The sequence below is a fragment of the Nyctereutes procyonoides genome, unplaced genomic scaffold (genome assembly GCF_905146905.1).
Source record: "Nyctereutes procyonoides isolate TBG_1078 unplaced genomic scaffold, NYPRO_anot_genome, whole genome shotgun sequence".
Classification (NCBI taxonomy): Eukaryota; Metazoa; Chordata; class Mammalia; order Carnivora; family Canidae; genus Nyctereutes; species Nyctereutes procyonoides.
The window spans coordinates 967,626-984,682 of record NW_026575045.1 but is presented as its reverse complement, the minus strand read 5'-3'; the positions used below and the strand labels follow the sequence as shown (position 1 = coordinate 984,682).

The 17,057-nt window shown below is 37.3% G+C and overlaps 2 protein-coding genes across 2 annotated transcripts; both read left to right on the top strand.

Moving 5' to 3' along the window:
* Positions 1 to 8,020: 8,020 nt before the first annotated feature.
* LOC129509243 (trace amine-associated receptor 4) lies at positions 8,021 to 9,067 on the top strand. The gene has a single exon (XM_055324654.1). The coding sequence runs from the start codon at positions 8,021 to 8,023 to the stop codon at positions 9,065 to 9,067; it is 1,047 nt and encodes a 348-aa protein (XP_055180629.1).
* A 6,976-nt stretch (positions 9,068 to 16,043) lies between these two features.
* TAAR5 (trace amine associated receptor 5) lies at positions 16,044 to 17,057 on the top strand. Its single transcript, XM_055324644.1, has one exon. The coding sequence runs from the start codon at positions 16,044 to 16,046 to the stop codon at positions 17,055 to 17,057; it is 1,014 nt and encodes a 337-aa protein (XP_055180619.1).

Here is a 17,057-nt window from a genome sequence, read left to right as displayed (position 1 = left end):
GGACATACACAAACACCTGTGATACCATCTTCATAATCAAGGTAATGGACATTGCCAACACCTTCTGCCCATCCCTTTTTAGTTTTAGTTGTTTGTGTGTGCGTTTTGAGAACACTTATATGAGATTCAGCCTCTTAACAAATTTTGAAGTACACAATACCATATTGTTAATTAGAGGTACTATGTTGTACAGCAGAGCTCTAGAATTTCTTAATCTAGCATAACTGAAAGTTTACATCCATTGTACAATAACTCCCCACTTCCCCATTCTGGTAATCACTACTGTATTCTCTGCTTCATGAGTTTGACTATTATAGATACCTATATAGGTGGAATAAACTCTTGAGGAGCTTCCAATAAATTAAAAAGAATAGAACACTCAATAGATAAGCCCATGTTGAGTAAATAAATGAATGGATGGAATCGAGTAAACAAGAACAGGAAAGAATAAGTAGTTGAAACTTTTCTTTCCCTAATGCAGCAAATAACTCATTCCTGAGTTATTTTAAATGATTAAATAAATAAATATGGAAATGAATTAATAACAGATGACTTTGAATCAATAAGATCTCAGGAGCTCACATTTATGGGAATCATTTTAAGAAGAGAAGAAACACTGATTCATCTTCCTAGAAAAAGGGTTTTGAAGTAATAAAGCACCATGGATCTAAGTTACATTCCTGAAGACTTACCAGTTGTACAAAATTTGGAAATAAATCCTGCCCTCCCATCAACCATTCTTTATGTTGAAATGCAAAGGATATAGAAAACAATTTTGAAGAACAAACTTAAGGACTTCCCCAGCAAATATTCCATACTACTATAAAGCTACAGTAATTGCACAGTTACCATGGTGCAAGGATAGAACACAGCAGAAATTCCAGAACCAGATCCACATACATATGGTCACCTGACATAAGATCGCAGCACCACTAAATGTATACATATTGTAATCCCATCTATAAAAATTGTAGGAGGGGTGCCTGAGTATCTCAGTCAGAGAAGCCTGCAACTCTTGATTTCAGGGTTGTGAGTTTGAGTCTCATGTTGTGTATAGAGATTACTAAAAAATAAAATGAAATAAACTTTTAAAAATTTGCAAGGGCAGGAGAATATAATCTTCGATGAAAGAAGACAGAGTAGTGGTTACGAGGGAATCATCTGCATGCTGGAAATATTCTTTTTTTTTACGAGTTTATTTATTTATCAATGAGAGACACACAGAGAGAGAGAGGCAGAGACACAGGCAGAGGGAGATGCAGGGAGCCCAATGCAGGACTCGATCCTGGGACTCCAGGATCATGCCCCGGGCCAAAAGCAGGTGGTAAACCTGCTGAGCCACCCAGAGATCCCCACATGCTGGAAATATTCTATGTCTCTTCTGGATTATGGCTATGTAGGTCTATATGCATTTAAAAACTCATAAGCTGTATGCTTGATATTTGTGCACTTACTGGGTATGTGTACTACAATAAAAAAAAACTTAAGAATGTAACAGAAAAAAATAATAACACATTTTAAGTGGGAATCACAAAGCTACGGTGATAAAGGTACTAATCTGCTAAATTCTCTTAAATATTACAAATACTGAAAATGACAAATTTACAAAGATTACTTTTAAACTGAACATAGATTATATTAATACTATGAATTTGGATGACAGCATTCTATAACTAATTCGGAGCCTCATGCGCATGAGTTATAAGAGTATTTTTTTAAAGACTTTTATTTACTTATTCATTAGAGACACAGAGAAAGACAGAGACATAGGCAGAAGGAAAAGCAGGCTCTTTGTAGGGAGCCTGATGTGAGTCTCGATCCCAGGACCCTGGGATCACGATCTGAGCCGAAGGCAGACGTTCAACCACTGAGCCACCCAGGTGTCCCAAGTTTTAAGGGTTTTTAAACCCTGCATACAGCTAGATAAAGTTCTAATTAATAGTTTGAATGACATATATAAAAATAAAATAAAGAAAAGCTTGTTTTAAAATCTATTTTTTAAAGGAATGCACGCATATTAAAAAGTGCAAAAGGAACCAAGGTCTGTACATTAAAAAAAAATAAATTTCCCTCTAGTCTTTGTCCTTTCATCTTATAGACCTCTTTTTTAGAGGCAATCTCTTTCCTACATATCTTTCTGGACATACACAGGCATCTCCACAAATAATCATATATGTACATATTGTTCTCTCACAATTTTAAAAAAATGGCAAAATATCTATACATGCTGTTCTGCCACTTAGTTCTTTCACTTAGTACACATCTTAGGGAATCATTCTATACTGGGGAACAGTTTTGCCTAATTGTTCAAAAAGTCTGTAAAATATTCCATTATTTGGAAATACCATAATTTATTTAACTGGATCCCTAGTGTTTCTGATTTCTGCTGTAACAAGTCATGCTGCAGTAAATATCCATGTAAGCACATGTATATTCATCATTGGATATCAGTAAATACCTTAGTTGTTAGCTTTGTGATATTTGTTTTTTTTTTATTTTTTTATATATTTATGACAGTCACAGAGAGAGAGAGAGAGAGAGAGAGAGGCAGAGACACAGGCAGAGGGAGAAGCAGGCTCCATGCACCGGGAGACCGATGTGGGACTCGATCCCGGGTCTCCAGGATCGCGCCCCAGGCCAAAGGCAGGCGCCAAACCGCTGCGCCACCCAGGGATCCCCTGTGATATTTGTTTTATCGCATTTCAACGATTACATTATATCACTCCTCCTTCTGTGACTGAGCACAATGCATAGTTATTGATGCCTAACCAGAGGGATCCAGAACAGACACAGTGATAAACTGGAATCAAATCCTGTGCTCTAGAAATTTGAATCCTAGAAAAGAAACATAAGAAGAAGAAAGAGAAGAAAACATAAAGGCAAATGAACACATATTTCGCAAAGCTTCTCAGGTATAATATACCTAACCTGATCCATTTAAATTTTGTGTTTAATTTAGATATGTTACTAATTTAGTGTATGAAGAGAATCCTGTTGAAAATTCAAGTGTGCTGTTAGTATCTATTAATTGTCTGCCCTTCCCTCCTTCTCTCCTTCTTTCCTTCCCTCCTTTTGTTTTTTTTTACTTTAATCTTTGATCTTTATTTTATTCTTTATTACTTCATTCTTATTTCTTTTATTTTAATTTATTCTTAAATGTTTCTTTTTTTTTTTAAATTTTTATTTATTTATGATAGTCACACACACACAGAGAGAGAGAGGCAGAGACATAGGCAGAGGGAGAAGCAGGCTCCATGCACCGGAAGCCCGATGTGGGATTCGATCCCGGGTCTCCAGGATCGCGCCCTGGGCCAAAGGCAGGCGCCAAACCGCTGCGCCACCCAGGGATCCCTATTTTAATTTATTCTTATTTATGCTTTGTCCTATACTATTCTATGCATCTTCGGGGATGAACAGCTGAGAGTGGTTTACTGGTAAATTAATGCCAAGGAAAGAAAAAAAAATCTTCCTAAGGTCATTGTTTTTCCTTTTGCAAACTAAGTTCTTTTAGTAATAATTAAGTCCTGGTGCTCTAAAAGTCCTTTTACCCTCTGTAAAGCCCCAGAAGAGCTGTGACCATTGGTCAGACAGCTCAGAATCTGACTGCAGCAGCCAAGTCTGTACTTTATCAGCTCGGAAGCTCACTGAGGAGTTATCTTCATGCTAAATAATTTTGTTGAGTCAAACACCATTGAAGCATTGGAGCCTCAGCTTGAGACTGGACAAACTCTTACAGCCATTAAGAGGTTGCACATCCTCCAATATCTCTTAAGAAAATTTCATGATTAATTTCTTTTGGTTAAAATAACAATTTTCCTTTCTACTCTCCTGACAGGACCCGGCCTGATACAATGAAAATTTATAAAAATATGCTATAGTTACTGGTGGTCGGTCTAGGAAGAAGCTTAGAAAGAGAAGTTTTATAAACCCCGATAAGCATAAAAAGAAAACCCAACCTCTTTTAACCATCCCTATTTGCTGAGGCTTTTCATTTTATAAAGAAAAATCCTCAGAGGATGAAATAAAGTTAGTTTTTACTAGTTAATTTAAATACAAATAATTTTATTCTTTTTTAAAATATAAATACTTAAGCTCTGATGCTGTCTAAAGCATTGAGTATTTAGATATAACAGTTCTGTGTCCCTGATGGATGACAAAATTATCAATGTAAACAACCTGAAGCGTAGTGTTCAGAACTGAGGTAGCCTAATAGAAACACTTTCCCCCCAGGGATCACATGACACCAACATGGTGCTGGGAGTTTTCACTTTTCATTTGGTTGGTTTGAAACATGGTTCTTCTTACTTTTGTTTGGCTGAGACCTTCATATGGAAAATTATGGACTTCACTGCAGTGTGAATATCACTGAACTGTGGATGGCAGTAAAAGGAAAGGGTATAAATGAGTCAAATTTTCACTAGGGATTAAACTTTTTAAAAACGTCTATCATTTGGTAATAAGTGGAGTGAGCTTTTTTTTTTTTTAATTTTAACTAATTATTTTTCCTTCCTTACTCTTCCTTCTTCCTTCCTTGTCTCTCCTTCCCTTTCATTTTTCTCTGCTTTGGCCTTCTGTGAAGCTAGTCCATGCTGTTTCTTTGAAGTCAAAGGGAAAACCACACAAACTGATTCACTCCCCAAGAGCCAATTCTCTGGTGACCTGCTGTAATCGCTTTGCTGGTAGCACATTGAATCTTGTTAAAGGGCACACCCATCCAAAGTAGGACAAAAGTAGGTAATGCAGTCTCAGGAGGCATATTCTGTGGATATGTACTGATGACAGCTTAGCCTGCTGAGAGTCTACCCAGAAGAGTTTGGGCCTACGTGCCTTTCCTGGTCGGGTATCAGCAAAGAGGAGAGCCATGAGGCACAATGCCCAGTTGCACAGTAAGAAACCTTAGTACAACAGATAATTCATATCTCAATGATTTTAGCTCCAAATTACCTAATGAGACAAATTCTGGTGAGCCAGAGAAAAATATAGTAAAAGAAGGAAAAAATTAGATATATTTATTGATTGATTGCACATTGAAAGGAACCAAACTTAAAATACTGATCTAAAAAAATATATCTCGATAGTTAAAAAAAAAAAAAAAAACACAGAGATTCTAAAGAGGCAATGATAGGAGGACCCACCGCTGTTCTTTCTTGAATCTACTTCACAAGTAAGCGCCCTTATGGGAGAAACTACTGTGTGAGTGAGATACATCAAAGGAAGATAAAAACTTTTTTTTTTTTTTTCTCACAGAAATAGTCTCAGAAGTAAAACAGCTGAGGTATGTCACCAGCTAAGAGAAGAAAAATCATGCCTGGTAAAGCAGGTATGTTATGTCCTTCCTAAAATTTCCACTTTATTTACAATACATTATTGACCTTGATGGATATTTTCCCTCTTATTTGAGGGAAATGCAAATATATTAATATTTAATTAGTATTTAATGACTAGGGAAAATTATTATGTAAGTCCTTTTCCATTTTTTCTTTGCAGTGCTGGGGAAATCATTCTTTCAGAGTCCTTGTGTCTATTTCCTTATTAGGTTATCTTTTCCCTTAAGGAATTCTCCAGAGTTGTTTGCAACTGTTTCTTATTACTTCCTAGCAAAAATAACTAGCAATTTCCTATGCTTATATCTGTGATTGTTTACAATGTTGTCATTCATTTGGCATCTGGAAATGTTATCGGTAAAAATCAAGAAATATATATATATGTATATATCATATACATATGATAATATTCTCTAATAAAAGTGAGATGTCATAGTAGATTTAACTTTGTTTAATCTTATTAAAAATGATTGTATCTTTTTTGAAGGTGAATCTTCAAAGTAAAGGAATCTGTTCTGTTATAGTTTTAAATAACAGACAAAACCCAACTGTGCTTGATTTCATGACAATTTCCTTGTTTAAGGAAGCAGTAGACCAGCAGCCATGTAGGCATTTGCTTACTTGCTTTTGTGATTTGTGGCCAAGAACTTAAGAGTATTATTACCTTTGACATTACCTTCACAATTCACCTCTGTAATAACTTAAGTAAACGTATGCATTACTCTTTTAGTCTTATTATAACACTTAAATGTTTAAACACTTACCTGATATATGTAACCTTGCAACACAATCTTTAGATGATGCTATTTCATTCAGGCAGCTGTTTTATACTTTGTTTCCTCCCACACAAAATAAATAAATAAGATGAAATCAGTGATATTCACTTTGCAAACCTAGAAAGTTATACCAATTCTTTCAGGCATTAAGTTTTCAAAAATGAAACTTCAGACTCTCCAAATTATACCATGAACTAGTGAAGGGTGTATATTTTTTTACAAGGAATGCTGTGTCTGTGGATGTACAGTGACAAATGCTTAAGTAATTTTGTGATACCTGTTATCCACCTTTAAAAACAATTTTTAAAAAATTAAAGAAAAAATTCGAAGTCACAAAAATAAAGAAAATAAAAATCAGAATAAAGTTAATTTTTAAGGAAGTTAATTTGGTGTTTAAGATTTCATTATATTCAGTATTTTATGGCTAAAGTGATTAAGTAGTGAAATTATTTGTACCGTGTGTTCCAAAATCGATAATCCAATTTAAATGGGACTTGAATAAGTTTTTGTCCTTTTTACCTCTTACTTCTCCCTATGTTTTGGTTTCTCAAGTTCAACTCCATTGTATAATATTTGATTGGATAAATGTATGATTAGATAAAACATATCTAAAGAAAAATGGTAATCTGAGACATTAAATTATTATATCTAGAGCAAATAAAATGTGTCATAATGTTAACATTTCAAATAATACACATTGGAAAAAAATATTGAGCTATAGTAGCAAGTACTGTCAATATTTTCAAAGTTATTGTATTCTTATTTAATGTATTCTTCTCAAGCCAAAGTCCACTTCTTCAACCTGGCCTTATAGCTCAGTAACGTTTGTTCTTGGTCATCAGAGTCACACATCCAATTCTGGCATTGGAAAAACAAATCAAACCTCGGTCATACTCTGGGTGAGTCAGTCTCATTATTTTCACATTTTTAGGTCAACAGCATAAATTATGTAAAGTGACAGTTTAAACAGTGAGCACGTCTGTGTGTCAACTTTGTTACCAATATTAGCCTTGCAATCTATGGACAAGGAGACCTCAACTTAAATTCAAATTCATGGATGTAGTTGCTAAATGGAAGTAGATAACCTATGAGATTTACAGAATCTATCATTTCGGCATCCCCTTCCCTATTTTTTAGATTACTCGTGTATATAATTTTGTAGGCTTTAGCACATTTTTAGTTTACCATAAATTCTCTAAATTCTAAAAACCATATTGTTCACATTGGAAAGATAAATGTTTCTTAAATTGAGTAGATGTGTCAAGCAATGGGATCCAGAGCATTTGCAAATACCCACAAGAGAAATTAAGGGGGAGAAAAAACACAATTTTTAGATTGTTATTATTGTTTGAGCTAAACACTAAATGATGGTTTCATAAATCCTGGTTATTCTTGAGGGGCTTTTATCAGCAAACTGGTTAATGTAAGTGGAACAGACAAAAGTCTTGATGTGTCTATAGATCTGGAATCCTGAGTAAGGACTACATATTAGTGCAATCAGAACATGGGCACTTACCTGGGTCACTTAGGTGGTTTTAACTGGGTTACTCAGACATTGGGTGACAATATTCATTTAATTCATTTAGTTGCTTTTAATCTCTTCCTAGTTAAGAGGCATTCCTTAGATTGATAGTATTGGCATCTCCCAAGAGCCGATAAGAAATGCAGACTCCCAACCTCCATTCCAGAATCAGAATCTGTGTTTTAAAAAGATCCTTAGGTGATTCCTATGTACATTAATATTTGAGAAGCAATGCTTCTGGTAGATAGGGAGTTCGATTTGGGATTGGATATGCAGCTAGCTGGGCCTTTCTGAAAAATTGCCCACCAACAATTTTTTATTGTTTTTCCTCTTTCTTTCACAGAAAGGAGAGAAGCATAGTACTTTTGCAAAAGACTAATAGTATCCACAGAACAAAGATGATGAATTCACCTGACATTTACAACCCTCCAGAACTACAGTTTTGCTTTGCCTTGGTCAACAATTCGTGCCCTAGAAATATGAGGTCTATGCTGAGTGTGTGTACCATGTATATTGTCATGATTGGTGCTATAGTGATGACCATGTTGGGCAACCTGGTTGTGATAATTTCCATTGCCCACTTCAAACAGCTCCAGTATCCTACCAACTTTCTGATCCTATCCATGGCCACTACTGACTTTTTGTTGAGCTGTGTGGTCATGCCTTTCAGTATGGTCAGGTCCATTGAGTCTTGCTGGTATTTTGGAGACCTCTTCTGCAAAGTCCACAGCTGCTGTGACATCATGCTCTGTACCACCTCTATTTTTCACCTCTGCTTCATCTCAGTGGATCGCTACTATGCTGTCTGTGACCCTTTGCATTATGTCATCAAAATTACCATCCCTGTAATAGAGGTCTTTCTGCTCATCAGTTGGTCTATTCCCATCTTTTTTGCCTTTGGCCTGGTATTCTCAGAGTTAAACCTAATTGGTACAGAGGACTTTGTTGCAGCCACTGACTGCACAGGTTTGTGTATATTGATATTTAATAAACTCTGGGGGGTGCTGGCTTCCTTTATAGCCTTCTTTCTCCCTGGAACTGTAATGGTGGGGATTTATGTACACATTTTCACAGTAGCTAGGAAGCATGCTAGGCAAATTGGCACGGGTCCTATCAAGAGACAAGGTGGGTCAGAAAGCAAAATGAAAGTATCATCCAAAACAGAAAGCAAGGCCACCAAGACATTAAGCATAGTCATGGGAGTGTTTGTGTTGTGCTGGCTGCCCTTTTTTGTCTTGACAATCATAGACCCTTTCATTAATTTTACAACTCCTGAAGATTTGTACAATGTCTTCCTCTGGCTGGGTTATTTCAATTCCACTTTCAATCCCATTATATATGGCATGTTTTATCCCTGGTTTCGAAAAGCATTGAGGATGATTGTCACTGGAACAATCTTCCACCCTGACTCTTCTACCCTAAACCTATATCCTGCAGATACTTAGGCAATGTTCTCCATTCTCCAAGATTCTTTCCTAGTGGGGAATCTTGGATGATCTTTTCCCAAAAGTAGGGCCATGAACTTACTGGGTAAGGAGATTCCTCCAGTTGGTGTTATGGACACTTAAGTAGGAGCAATAGATCTAACCTTCTGGGTGTACCAGAGCTACCAAAGTGGTTGGTTTCTGGAGTTCTAGGGAAGGCACCTCCAATAAAAAGAAACTCTGTCCCATGGCCTGCTAATTCCTGAATTTACAAAATCAGGGATTTAGAATTCCATTCTTTTGGCTTAAACCCAATGGAGGATCCTCTTTTTTTTTTTTTTCTTATACACATCAGAAGAAAAGACACAGTTGGTTGTCACACTCATTTACAGCCATACCAAGTTTCTCTAAATCTTTCTTAAGATTATTGTTATATCTGGGGCACCTGGGTGGCTCAGTTGGTTAAGCATCTGCCTTTAGTTCAGGTCATGATCCCAGAGTCCTGGGATCAAGCCCAGACCTGCATCAGGCTCTTTGCTCAGCAGAGAGCCTGCTTCTCCCTCTGCCTCTGCCTGCCACACCTGCTTGTGCTCTCTTTCTCTCTTTCTGTCAAATAAATAAATAAATAAAATCTTTTAAAAAAAGGTTATTGTTATTGTATCTTAGAAGAGTGGGGGGGAGAGCTTGAGAACACTGGGAACCTGGATTATTGAGCATGTGAGTGATGTGGAAGGGGAGAAGAAAGCAGACAAGCGCAACTACTTTCATTTTTTTGTGTTCTGACTTTAACCTCTTGCAAAAAGAATTGATGTGAGTTTTGTAATATTTTGATAAAATTGAAATGTCTTATTGAATAAGAAGAATAAATAAAGAAAGAGTTTGGGAATATATTCTTTCTTTCTCCCAATATATAACTGTGTGTGTATATGTATATCTATATGTATGTATGTGTGTATATATATGTATATATACATAGATATGTATGTGTGTATGTATATATGTATATGAGTGTGTGTGTGTGTATATATATATATATATATATGGCCTGTGTATATACATATAGGTGGTATTTCCACATCTTTGGGTGTCTGTGTGTGCATAGTAATTATTCACCGAGCTTCATTCACAAACTTAAGTTCCTGCCCTATCCCAGAGTTTTAGGATAATACTTAATGCCTCAAATCTCTCTTCATGTCTTTTTCTTCCTTCTATCCCATAAACTTGTTTTGTTACAATCTTCTTTTCATCCTTCACACCATCTCTTCATCTCTCTAACCTGGTAGTTTTCAACCAGGGACAGTTTTGCCCCTTGTGGACATGTGGCAATGTTTGGAGACATTTTTGGTTTTCACAACCAGGGAGGGAGGACTACTGACATTGAGAGGGTAGAGGTAAGGAATGCTGCTAAACAGTCTCCAACTGCTGCACAGTTGGAGCTGCACAGACAACTCCAACATTAAAGGATTATCTGGCCCCAAACTTCAACAGAGTCCGTGGTTGAGAAACTTGTTTTAACCTTAGCTAAGCTCACAGCTTCAATATCCATGTCTACGTCTATATAGATTTCTTTTAAATATATTTCTTTTCAGCTGTATCATTTCTTCCAACCTTGAGTCCCTCATTTCTTACTACCAGTGAAATATTTTTTTGAATGTTCCATTAAGATCTCAAACTCAATGTATCTAGCATCGTCCCTCTGTGCACACCCCACTAGCAAAGGCATATAGTGGAAAATGGCTTATTGACTCAGAAACATTTGCAATATTCAAAATACAGCTTTCATGCTCATATAGTGAGCTTCCTGAGAGACTAGAAATCAGATTTTCCCTTCCCTTTCCTAATACCTCAATAGTGGAAGTGTTTTATAGAAAGGTTTGGTCATGTAAAAATATTGTTAACTATCTCATAGATTGACAGGTTGGAAATTTCTTAAATGGAGATATTCAATGAAAGGACTTTTCCAGCCAAATAGAATATATCTACAACTTATAACTGTTCATATGTGGCCAATGCAATTTATTTATAACCTTTGCCTACTTTTGTAGGAGGTAAGGTTACTTTTCAAAATGTAACTTTCAGACACTGGTAGGTTTCAAGGAGAAAACTTGTTACCATCAGCATAGGTTTTAGTGATAAGTGCATTTTATTACAGTAATTCTTATAATAATATCAGAATGTTTGGTTAGCCATACCGTCTTCATTCTTTGACGTGGCCAAGAGACATTAACTTCCAGGCAGAACATCTTACTCTTTAAGGTTTCTAATGTTCATATACATACATACATACATATGTATATGGTTGAAGTTTCTAAAGTTTATTATATGTATATCCTAAATGCTGTTGTGAACCTTTTTGTTTTTTTGACACTATTCTCACTGTGGACTAACTATTAGGAATGACTCATTACTCCAAACACATTTAATAACATCTCTATTAGGTTGAGAATCCCCAATACTCTCTGTATGCCTGTGTTCTATTGAATATCAAGAGCTTCCTGGGGCTTCTGCTTGTAATTTAGTCATTTGAATATAGCAAATTTGGTCTTGAGATGTTTCACCAAATCATTGTTGTCAAAGAACAGGAATTGAAATTGAAATTAGGTTTTGAGATGCTTAGTAGAGTATTGGTTTATTCTTTAATGATTACAGTAATTCAGTCCTTTAGGGGAGATTTCCTCTGCCCCTAATCCTGAAGGTAACATTCCAGAGGCTAAGATACTGCTTCCTTTTGAAGAACCAAAGAAGCAGGAGGAGTTTCTGAGGCTTTAGGCAAAGATAGACCTCCTCTCTGGGTCTGATGGGGCAGTAGATAAAGCAGTGCATGATGGCAGGAGCGTTTTGCAATCGGCTTTCCATAATGGGTCTTCCTCTCTCTTTAAGGATTCAGCAAGGCTATTTGAACTGCTTGAGCCTAGGGACTGAACAGGAAGGGCAGCCATTCACTCAGTACATACTCATTTATCAGTTGATCCTCAGAATAGCATAAAATGTATGACTTAATATCAAGGAGTTCAGATCTGAGGCCACAGAGTGGTCCTTTTTGTAGGCCAGCATTTCCTTTTGCCCACTAAGAGCATAGTTATATAGGGGAGAAATGAAAAGCAAGTGGAGGCTTCTGCTTTAGTCACAATCATTCCTTACCTTAATAAAGGACTTTAGTAATTTATGAAGGATACCTGTGAATATCAGCTCAATTGTAGCTAGTCTGAGGAAAAGTGAATCATTCCATTATTATTCCAAATCCAGTGCTCTTCTTTCCAGAACATATCTAGGTTGAATAGAGCAGCCATTATCTCAAGAGGATGGTGGCTGCCATAGACACTTTGCTCTGTATTGAAAACCACTCAGTTCAATAAATATTCACTGCTGAGCATCTACTATGTGCCAAGTGCTACTTCTGAGTGTTTTTGGTTTAGAGATGAATAAAATTGAAATTCTGGCCTCAAGGGGCATATAGTCTAACAGGAGAGTCATAGCCACTCAATTACAGTACATGGTAATTTGTCCTATGATAGAGCCAGGCACAATAAGCAATAGGAATGTGGAGGAGGAATATTTTGCCCAGCTTGGGATGTAAAGAAGACTGTCCTCATTTTAGGTCAAAGGAATGTGATTAGATTGAGCTACTTCCAACCATTGAAATATCTGATTTTAGCACTCCCTCTAATCTCTAGCATAAATCCTTGTTTCTTTAAGAGATCATGCTATTTTCCAATATTACAAGATTCAAAACCAGGTCCAACTCTTGGTAAAGTCCATGCTTTTTACCTCATCTACTGCTAACCTAGGTTTTCCCTTTCATATGCATTTAGTTGATCTTTGGATTGCAGAGGAGCTACTAAAAACTAGAAATCTTATATTCCCTAATCAAGATCTGAAATGCTTCTTTATTTGTATCTTCAAGGGAATTGTTTTTACTATTCTTTCTGCAAAAAAAAAAACCCTCACGTCCTTAGACCTTAGTCATCACTGTGATTGCTGTTTCAGACTACAAATATGAATAGAGCCAATTCTTAAAAACTTACTGACTGCCAGTCCCAAATATTGATGAGCATTTGAGGGTTCCTTGGGGGTCATCAACTAGATTTTTTCTTTTTTGAGAATATCTCCTAATAACTTTTCTATCTCCTGAACCGACACTAATAGTTTATTTCAAAGTAGTCTGACATTGCTTTGGGGGGGGGAAACATTAATATTTCTGCCTTATAGCCTAGGCTAGTGGCTTTAGTGTTATTAAATAGCAAGACTAATTGTTAAAATCCTAAATCTAAACAACACTCTTGACTATCTTATAAATATTCTACTTACTCTAATTTCCTGTTTCTAAAATATATCGCCACTTTAGGAAAAGCTTTGGAAAAGGAAAATCAATAAATCCCAAGACAAGCAAGAAAACCTGGAGGATCCAAACTGCAATGACTTTTGCTCCTAGTTGTTATGTAACTGGAATATATTTCTGAATGTGAGTGGTAGAGGGGATGAGGGTGTTGACTCAAGATCTGAACTAATATCTACTCACACTCCTGTTTGTCCAACTCTGCTTACTCTTTGACGGGAACCATTCTTAACACTCATTCAATTTCATGACAAAATTTTGGTGTAGGTATTGCATCATATTCACTTAATAGAAAAGAAAACCAGGCACAGAGGGTTAGGTAATCTCTGACCTAGAGATCCCACAACCAGAAACAGTCTTTATAATACATTCTACATCTCTAAATAGATTTGTGATTGTATATTGCATTTCAGGTTTGATGTACTATATCCGCCCCCCCCCCCAACAAAACACAAAACCTTTTTAAAGAGTTTCCTTCTTTAGGCCTTATTGTACTTGTAAGACATTTGTCCCTATTCTCCATAGACTCTTGGTCAGATTAAATTTAGAGCCATAGGACTTGACTCCCTGGCTGATTGCAGATGGATTATGACTTATAAACTGAGGGGTGTCATGGTATGTGACAGTCCAGGATCCTTTCTGGTCTGATTATTAAGCTCTGGAGTCAGAAATCTATTTCCATGCACATGGACTTGATACAAGGCATGTTTCTAGCAGTCACCACTGGGTTTAGCCCAGACTTTGTAGAGAAGGTGGAAATGCCTGCCAACCTCCTTCATTTTTTTCCATTTTCTTTCCTTCTTTTTTTTTTTTTGGCCTTTACACCATCTACTAAAGGCCACACTGGCAGATATATCTCTTGTCACCTTTAGAATTATGTTATTTTTGCAACATCAGTTTGACTTACATTATACAAAGATCTCTTCAAGGCCATAAAGAGGCGTTCAATCCTCTAGAGGTTTGGTACCAAAAATTAGAGAGAGCAGAATATGATTGAATATGTTATTTTCCTTGATAATATCCATGTAAAACATGGCCATGTAAGTCTAATTGTAGGTACTCTCACCAATGGGGAGACAGAGGGATGAAGAGGATAAGTGATGACCTAGGCAGTAACAGAACCAGAATCTAACTCTGCTGTGTTCAGGGCACTATTTCATCTACTGGGGTTTCTTTTTTTTTTTTTTAAGATTTTATTTATTCATGAGAGACAGAGAGAGAGAGAGAGAGAGAGAGAGAGAGAGAGAGAGAGGCAGAGACTCAGGCAGAGGAAGAAGCAGGCTCCATGCAGGGGGCCTGATGTAGGACTCCATCCTGGGACTCTAGGATCATGCCCTGAGCCGAAGGCAGGTGCCAAACCACTGAGCCACCCAGGGATCCCCATCTACTGGGATTTCTTTAACTAACACAAAGCATAGAACTTAAAAACAAAACAAAACAAAAAACACCATGATGAATTCAGTGTGGGGGGCACAAACCAAAGAGCTTATAATTAATTATTCTCAACTATTTTCTTGAAAGAAATGTACATGAATAATCCCAAAACAGAAGGAATATATGGAACTCATTGAAAATAAAATTAAACAAAAGGATATATAAAACCAGTGTCTTCAATTTTCATCTTTAATTAATTGGCAGGATAAATGATCCTGTCCTGAGTAGGAGCCTCAAACTACTGAGATTTGTGAATAGTGCAAACTAGGTCCCTAGGTGCTCCTCCAGCCCTCATACGGATACCACACTGAGGACTAGTTTCTATTTGGAGTGTAAGATCGTTAACTGATTGCACATCTGTCATCTTTGCTGATGGGAGAGAATTCTACATATCTATGCTCACTGGCTATAGGAACAGCTTCTTCTGATGAAGTGACTCTGATTCTTACCTCTGTAAGTAGCTTAGAAATGTTGAATTCAATTCATTAGAACCTGTTTAAAATGTCACAGGTGACTGTTAAGATATATAGAATACTTTTTCATATCAGATAGTTCTTTTGAAATGTATAAACAATGTGTGTTCTCCTTAAAAATTGTGTAACATGCAAAACTGAAATTGGGTCATTCTCTACTCTTTTAATTATTTATATTTTGAATTATTTTCTTTAGAAGAGTTGACATGAAATTAAAATGCTTAATCTATTTATTCACTGTCAATTTATTTAGTATTTTTAAAAATTTATTTAATTTTTGAAGGGAGGACTCAGAAGTTACTCCTTCTCCAAGTAATGATTTGTTGCAAAGAGCTAATTCTTCCCTTGGTTCAGATTCATAACTTGAAAGCTCACTTTACGTTTGACCATAGGTGAACTTAACAAAATAGAAGAGACGTCCTCTCAATAAATTGTGTAGTACCTGCTGTAACATCGCCTGCTTTGTTTTTGAGGGAACATTTAGCCTGTACTCTTCTTTTTCCTTAAAGATACAGTCTATGCTAATTTGAGAAATGCCCAATCAGACAAACCAGAGGTAGTAGAGAAGTGACTCTTATGAGACCGTAAATCCCATGCTGCACTGATTTTCAAAGCACATTTGATTCAGTAGCCAAGGAAATTGTACTTGGTTCCAAACTGTCCTTCAGTTTCTCCTCTTTATCTCCCCCCCACCCCGCCCCAGTGAGACAGGTGGTCAGTTCCCAGAGAGAGAGAGGAAAAGTAGAAACCATAAATGGACACTGTCCTCAGCCAAGGTTCTGAAGAACGCCCCACCACTTTCTGCTACCAGGTGAATGGGTCTTGCCCCAGGACGGTCCATCCTCTGGACATCCAGCTGGCCATCTACATGGCCTGTGCAGTAGGCATGCTGATTACAGTCCTGGGAAATTTGTTTGTGGTGTTTGCTGTGTCCTACTTCAAAGTGCTTCACACTCCCACCAACTTCTTGCTGCTTTCCCTGGCCCTGGCTGACATGTTTCTGGGTCTGCTGGTGCTGCCCCTCAGTACCATTCGCTCAGTGGAGAGCTGCTGGTTCTTTGGAGACTTCCTCTGCCACCTGCACACCTACCTGGACACCCTCTTCTGTCTCACCTCCATCTTTCATCTCTGTTTCATTTCCATTGACCGCCACTGTGCCATCTGTGAGCCCCTGATCTATCCTTCCAAGTTCACAGTCAGGGTGGCTGTCAGGTACATCCTGGCAGGGTGGGGGATTCCAGCGGCTTACACTGCCTTCTTCCTCTACACAGATGTGGTAGAAAATGGGCTCAGTCAGTGGCTGGAAGAGATGCCTTGTGTGGGCAGTTGCCAGCTGCTATTCAATAAGTTTTGGGGCTGGTTAAATTTTCCTATGTTCTTTTTCCCCTGCCTCATCATGATCAGCTTGTATGTGAAGATTTTTGTGGTTGCTACCAAGCAGGCTCAGCAGATCAGCACCTTGAGCAAAAACCTGGCTGGGGCTGCCAAACGTGAAAGAAAAGCTGCCAAGACCCTGGGCATCGCTGTGGGCATATACCTCTTGTGCTGGCTTCCCTTCACCATTGACACTCTGGTTGACAGCCTCCTTAACTTCATCACACCACCACTGGTTTTTGACATCTTTATCTGGTTTGCTTATTTCAACTCAGCCTGCAACCCTATCATCTATGTCTTTTCCTACCGGTGGTTCAGAAAGGCACTGAGACTCTGCCTGAGTCAGGAGATCTTCTCACCTCGGACACCCACTATTGATTTGTACCAAGAATGA

Bases quoted from the DNA above. Each gene is read 5' to 3' on its own strand.
- LOC129509243 (XM_055324654.1), top strand. From the start codon at position 8,021: ATGATGAATTCACCTGACATTTACAACCCTCCAGAACTACAGTTTTGC.
- TAAR5 (XM_055324644.1), top strand. From the start codon at position 16,044: ATGGACACTGTCCTCAGCCAAGGTTCTGAAGAACGCCCCACCACTTTC.